This window comes from Microtus ochrogaster, chromosome 4 (genome assembly GCF_000317375.1).
Source record: "Microtus ochrogaster isolate Prairie Vole_2 chromosome 4, MicOch1.0, whole genome shotgun sequence".
NCBI classification, from domain to species: domain Eukaryota; kingdom Metazoa; phylum Chordata; class Mammalia; order Rodentia; family Cricetidae; genus Microtus; species Microtus ochrogaster.
This window is the reverse complement of record NC_022011.1, coordinates 50,929,665-50,935,629: the sequence shown is the minus strand read 5'-3', so window position 1 is coordinate 50,935,629 and position 5,965 is coordinate 50,929,665. Positions and strand designations below refer to the sequence as shown.

The 5,965-nt window shown below is 51.6% G+C and overlaps 1 protein-coding gene across 3 annotated transcripts in view; it reads right to left on the bottom strand.

The window, feature by feature from the left end:
• Snapc4 (small nuclear RNA activating complex polypeptide 4) overlaps nt 1-5,965 on the bottom strand; it is a 21,208-nt gene that overhangs the window by 11,063 nt on the left and 4,180 nt on the right. For all 3 annotated transcript variants that reach the window (XM_013355165.2, XM_026778751.1, XM_026778750.1), the window contains exons 4-13: nt 5,304-5,471; nt 4,681-4,806; nt 4,134-4,212; nt 3,622-3,703; nt 2,620-2,724; nt 2,472-2,544; nt 1,954-2,118; nt 875-1,022; nt 523-629; nt 314-408 (exon numbers count right to left, since the gene is read on the bottom strand). In XM_013355165.2, coding sequence (XP_013210619.1) covers nt 314-408; nt 523-629; nt 875-1,022; nt 1,954-2,118; nt 2,472-2,544; nt 2,620-2,724; nt 3,622-3,703; nt 4,134-4,212; nt 4,681-4,806; nt 5,304-5,471 — 1,148 coding nt within the window. The remainder of the gene's footprint in view (nt 1-313; nt 409-522; nt 630-874; nt 1,023-1,953; nt 2,119-2,471; nt 2,545-2,619; nt 2,725-3,621; nt 3,704-4,133; nt 4,213-4,680; nt 4,807-5,303; nt 5,472-5,965) is intronic.

Here is a 5,965-nt window from a genome sequence, read left to right as displayed (position 1 = left end):
GGGCCGTCTCCCCAGCAATGTGGGAGGACCTGATGGGGACCATCTCCCCAGCAATGTGGTGGACCTGATGGGGACCGTCTCCCCAGCAATGTGGGGGACCTGATGGAGACCATCTCCCCTGCAATGTGGGAGGACATCGGCAAGAGTTGCCACTAGCATTTGACTCCTTGTGGACAACAGAAATAGGAAAGTTCTGCTTCCCAGCAGTGCCACCCCTAATATGCAAAGAGCTTGTGGACGAATCACTTTTGGGTCGCGGCCTACGAAGTGTGACTCAAGCAAGTCGCTCCTTCAGCCAGTGTGGGCAACTCACCGGTCTCTGCATTGGGCATCGCTCCTACCTGGCACCTCTTCCCGGATTTTAAACCAGTCGTGCGCCCCATACTTGGCAACAGCTTGAAGCAACTTCTGCAGGAAAGAAGAGAATAGACAATGCCTCCACCCGAGCTTAAAAAGGGCACAGTTGTACTTAGGGTAGCCAGGCAAATGTCCTGAGTAGTCTTCTCTGGGTGACAGACTTACAGCATCTTCCTCTGGGGTCCAGAACCCCCTTTTCAGGCTAGGATCCAAGCTCTTGGTCCAACGGTAGATCAGTTGCATGGAGTCTCTTCCTTCCATAAAGTAGACAACTGGGGACAGAGAAGACGGGGGCTCACCCATCTTACGCAGGCAATAAGCAGGAAGAGAGGGGTCTCCCAGAAGCTACAGAGAGGAGTGACTTTGGTCACCAGGCCCCTCACTCCCCCGCCCACACTCCCTAGTACAGCTGTGAACTCTTCTACAAATCTCTACTTCCAGGGACCTAGGCCTCAGGCCACTAGGGCTTGGAGCAGCTCAAGGGATGAGAAGATGCCTTTTGCTGTGATGGGCTTACTCTTGCGGTATGGAATATGGTTCCCAACACGCATCTCCTGGACCAGCTGGGTGAGCATGTGGTCTTCCTCTTCTGTCCACTCCTTGCGTTTCAAGGCTTTGTTGTACTGCTGGAATTTCTGTAGGCACTGGAAGGCGCTGCGGCTTGTCTTCCCAAGGCCAAACAGAAATGAATGAGCGAGCATCACTGGGCTTCACCCTGCACATGCAGAGATGCCCAGAAACAGCCCTCCAAGGGCTTCCAGGAGAAGGGGGCCTGAACTACAGGCAGCACTCTGTACAGCAGAGCTCTCCTCTTCAGGCTCCTGGGGAGTGATAGTTTGCTAGACAATGGAGGGGCCCAGAATAGGAGCAGTTCAGAGAAGGTTCTATGGCTTGTAAAAGAAAACCTGGCCATAGACAACTGTGTTGCTAATCCCAGCATTTGGGAGCCTGAAGCAGGAGAGTGCCATGAGTCTTAAGTCAGCCTGAACTACAGATTGAGACCCTGTATTAAAAACAAACAAGAAAAATCCTTGTGACAGCTAACTCAAATGTCTAGATGACACTGCCAATTCCTAGAGGGATGGGAGGAGATGCTGTGGGAATGCCTCTCAAAGCCTCTCACAGGAATCCGCTGGCTCTCAAGCTCGGAGGCAGGCTATTTAGAACCTTAGATAGGCAGGGACAAGGGACACACGGCAGATAAGACAGCCACACGACACTGCGTCTGCACCTGCCCATCACTCATCCCCTCATGGAAAAGCTTTTCCAGGAGACTCACTATCTGAGCCAGCTCACCAGCCACGGGACTTAGGGTGGGATGTGGTAGGTGCTCAGCTATGGTTTGCTTCTAGGCATTTTCCCACAACAAATAAGAAGCAAAGAAATGCAGGAAATGGTTACATTTCACCAGACAAGATGGAAATTAAAGTTAAAAAGATAAAGGGACAAATCATTTGCTTTAAAGCACAATTTACCAAACAAATTAATTCCTAAGATTGTGTGTACCACACTATACAGCATGAGACTGAGCTCCATCCCAAGCCCAGAAGTCCATGTCCTCCCAGACTTCCAAGGTTTGCAGGTTCTGGTCCTTACCCCTAGCTCCTCTGCAACCAAATGCCACTCCAAGTGGCCGTGCGCGGCAGCAATGGCTTTCAGTCGCTCCACCTCCTCTGCGTTCCATTCTTGCTTGTTGATGCTTGGATGCTCAGAACTCTGCCAGAACTTCCGGATCTCCTCTGCACTGCGGCCTCCTTCAAACTGCACCCACGGGAACACAGCCTTTAGAGCGTTACTGATGCCAAGCATACCAAAGTCATAGCCCCACCGCGGGTTTTCACTGTGTGCCAGCCAGTGGCTTTTGTGGCCATTAAGTGAGCTGACTCATTTGTGTAGCCAAAGGCACTGAAGACTGCACTTCTCAGGAAGCGCACCTTGTCACAGAGGGGCCCATGAAGTCCTTTGCCACTTCTGGCAGTGCTATGCATGCTTGTTTGTAGAGTTTACAGTGGGATACGGCACAAGGGGAGGCGAGACTTTACCACCTAGTTCCCACCCACACTTGGCTTAGAAGCACTGCTGCAGCTGTGGGCACTCGGGGCTGCCCGACTTACATTGATGTTGGAAATCTTTTCCCAGTCGTGGTTGTCCAGCCGGTTCCCCAGCAAAGTTTCCTCTGGGAGCTGGCTACAGGAAAGAATAAGGAGCTGCTATCATGCAAGGCTTGCAGCTCTCCCCTGCACCCAGAAGGCCCCAGCTTACTTGATGTCCTGAATCTCCTTCTCTGCTTCCTTAATCTGCTTCTCCAGGGCCTGCCTGTCCAATTCGCTAGAGACTCGGCTCTGTTTCTCATGTAAGTACTCAAGTCTGCAAGGCAGGCAGAGTGGAGGAGTTGTGGATGAGATGTCCTAGGGAAACCGAAGTTCTGTCCTCTGAGCTGCACTAGTGCAAGTCTCACGGATCAAAGTTGGAAAACCTGCACAGAAATGTGCTTTCTCTCTTGCCTTGGTCCCTTACCACAAAGAAAGCCCTGGCACCACCTCTGGGGCACCCCTACCACCAGAATACCATCATCCAGGGTAGGAGTTGCCAAGTTGTTTGCAGTCTTGGCTTCCAGGACACAAACATCTCAGGCAAGCCTGACTTAGTTCTGCAGCTACTGCTATAGCAAATAGCAAACAGACCTTGTTTGGAAAGAGCTGGTTCACTCACACTTCGGGAAAACCATCAGTATTGAGCACACAAGTCCAGAGAGGACCGGTACCCTGTGGTCCAGCTCTAAGAGACACCTCTGATCTGATTACTCTGTTCTTAACATTGTCAGCATCATATGGCCACTTCGTCCCTTTTAAATGACACAGGCACAGCAGGTGTGGCTCTTTCGGCACAGCTCACACCCTGCCCCCGAGGACATCTGTTTTCAGCAACTTATCAAAACAACAATGCCCTTCATTGTGTACTCACATGGGGCACTGCATGATGCCCTTTGGTCATGTGATATGTACCCATCAATGAACTCATAAAGCTGGTTTCACAGACAGGCCCAGAAACCCAGAGAAGAGAATCTGAGAATCTGACTGCAGTCTGCCTTCTGACCTCCATGCTCCATACTGGGCCACATTGCCCGGACGGACGTAGACGTCACAGGGTTGAAGGGGCAGCAGGAGAACGAAAAGAACACACGCCATGCTGACCTTCACCAGCCCCAGAGCAGCCTGGCCTTCAAGTGTGGGGAAGGCTATGGCGACCTATTTCCAGACTTACTTTAACAACTTGGGCTGAAGCAGGCGTTGCAGGCGATCGCTCACAACAGACTTCCTGAGCAAGGCTTTCTCCCAGTGCTTCCCTGAGGAGGAGGAAATAGTGATGTGATGTCACGAGGCCTGGCCTACCCCATAGACACACATGTCCATGGAATCTGCTCTGCAGTGCTAGCCTACCCCCTGCATACCAGTGGGGCAGCCAGCCAGAACACCTTCCGGCACATGATTCCACCCTCCATCCAAGCCTAGCTCAGAGTATTCTTTCAGGGCTAGGTGTTCTAAGAATAGCTAGAGTTGGGAAGGGCTGTGTGTGGTCCAGCCTGCACCCAACTCAGCACTGGAGAGGCCAGTCCCAGCAACCAAGGCCTGAAGGAGCCCATGAGGCCATGGGAGGGAGGGCCTGAGAACTACCGCACATGTCCAGGAGAGGCCAGGCTGTGGGGATGCTGTAGGGATGCCCTCTGTGTTTTCCAGGGTTGGTGGATGCCCACCCAGAAGGCTATCTGGACTTACACTTGGTCACCAGGAGCTGTTCAAAGGGCTTGATTCCCTGGGCAGCCTTCTCTCGTGTGTCTTCATTGGCAGGAGGCCCCTGTCAGAGTGTAGTGTCAGGATATGGCACACTAACCACACACACCCTTCCAGGCCCCCACGGAGACTCAGAATCTTCCCTCTTGCCTCCTCATATGCTGTCCACATGCAGGGCCAGGTCCAAGACATCTGTTCTACAAGCTACTGCTGAGTGAAACGCTCTGGGCATGACCGTCCCAGCACAAGGGAGTGTCCAGAGGCTCCATGAGGCTGACAGGCACATAGAGCCATAAGCAGTTTCAGGTCTACACTGACTTGCTAAAGGCTGTGATTCTATTTCAAAGGAACACACCCCAAAGGGCAATGTTAGCTAGAGGCCTTGACTTTCATCAAAGGATGAGGTGGTTTATGGGGGACAAAAAATTTTAACCCAAAAGACCCAAGGGAACTTACAAGTGTGGAAAAGAAGAGAGACCTTTCCTTCTAGGACACTCAACCAGCTGCTGAGAGAGGGGTCTTTACTACTTACCACTCCAGTGACCTTGTCCTTGAAGTACGGCTTCATGAAGTGGCCTATGTACATGTATGAAGGCAGGCTTTTGCCATCCTTCACCTTGGGACATTTGGTTCCAGCCAGATCAAACAGAATCTCTTCCTGGAACAAAAGCAAGGCCATCTGTGAGCCAAGAAGAGGAAGAGGGCAGGTAGAGGGTGAACAGGTGATGTGGGATTCCCCTCTGTATGCTGTGAATATGTTTATTTCCATTGGTTAATAAAGAAGCTGTTTTGGCCAATGGCTTAGCAGAGTAAAGCCTGGCAGGAAAGCAGAAGAGAGATATATAGAAGGAGACATCATGTAGCTGCCAAAGGAGACAGATACCAGATCCTTACCAGTAAGCCACAGCCTCGTGATGATACAGAGATTAATAGAAATGGGTTAATTCAAGATACAGAAATATGCCTGAGCCACTGGCTGAAAAGTGTGGTAATTGATACAGTTTCTGTGCGATTATTCAGGTCAGGGCAGCCGGGAAACAAAAGAGCAGTCTCCGTCAACAAACAGATCTACTGTGAGCACTGTCCTGGGAATCTGATCCTGTGGGACACTGAGGGTCAGGAGGGCTTAGACCGGCCGTGAGTAGGCAATCTTACCTGCTGTTCCTGGTTCTGGGCTAGCAGCTGGCTAACCTCTGCCAGCTTCTCCTGGATCACCTCCTGGTAGACCATATTTAGTTGCAGACAGGTCTCGGGGTCTTCAGGAAGAGCTTTGTCCTTGGGGTCCTCCTCATCATTGCTGGCCTCACTCCACCTTTCTTCTCCCTGGTTAGGAGCCAGAAAAGGCAAATGAAGAGATAGCAACCCCTTTCTTGTTGCCACGCTCAGGTCCACACCCACAAGGAATACTGAGGCAGCTCTGGCATGAGCCCCTGAATGCGGAACCATGAGCTGTTCCTACCAGGGTGAGGGAGGAATTCTATTTGGAAACAGAGCCCATCACCCTCAAGCCGGAGTGTGTGTATTTTTTCAAATCAACATGAGCTCTGCTTGTGAAGCAAATGCTGGGGCTGGGGTACCATAGCAAGCAGCTTCCAATTTTGCAACAGACATCTCTGTGAAGCCCGAACTTCACAGCAAGTTTGTTGTACTCCCATCCCCAGTACCTCAAGTGTCAGATATCAGCAAAGAGACTCCCTGAATAGCCATGGGGGTCAAAACCTGGGAATGCCCAGGCCATGGTGGCGCACGCCTTTAATCCCAGCACTTGGGAGGCAGAGGCAGGCGGATCTCTGTGAGTTCGAGACCAGCCTGGTCTA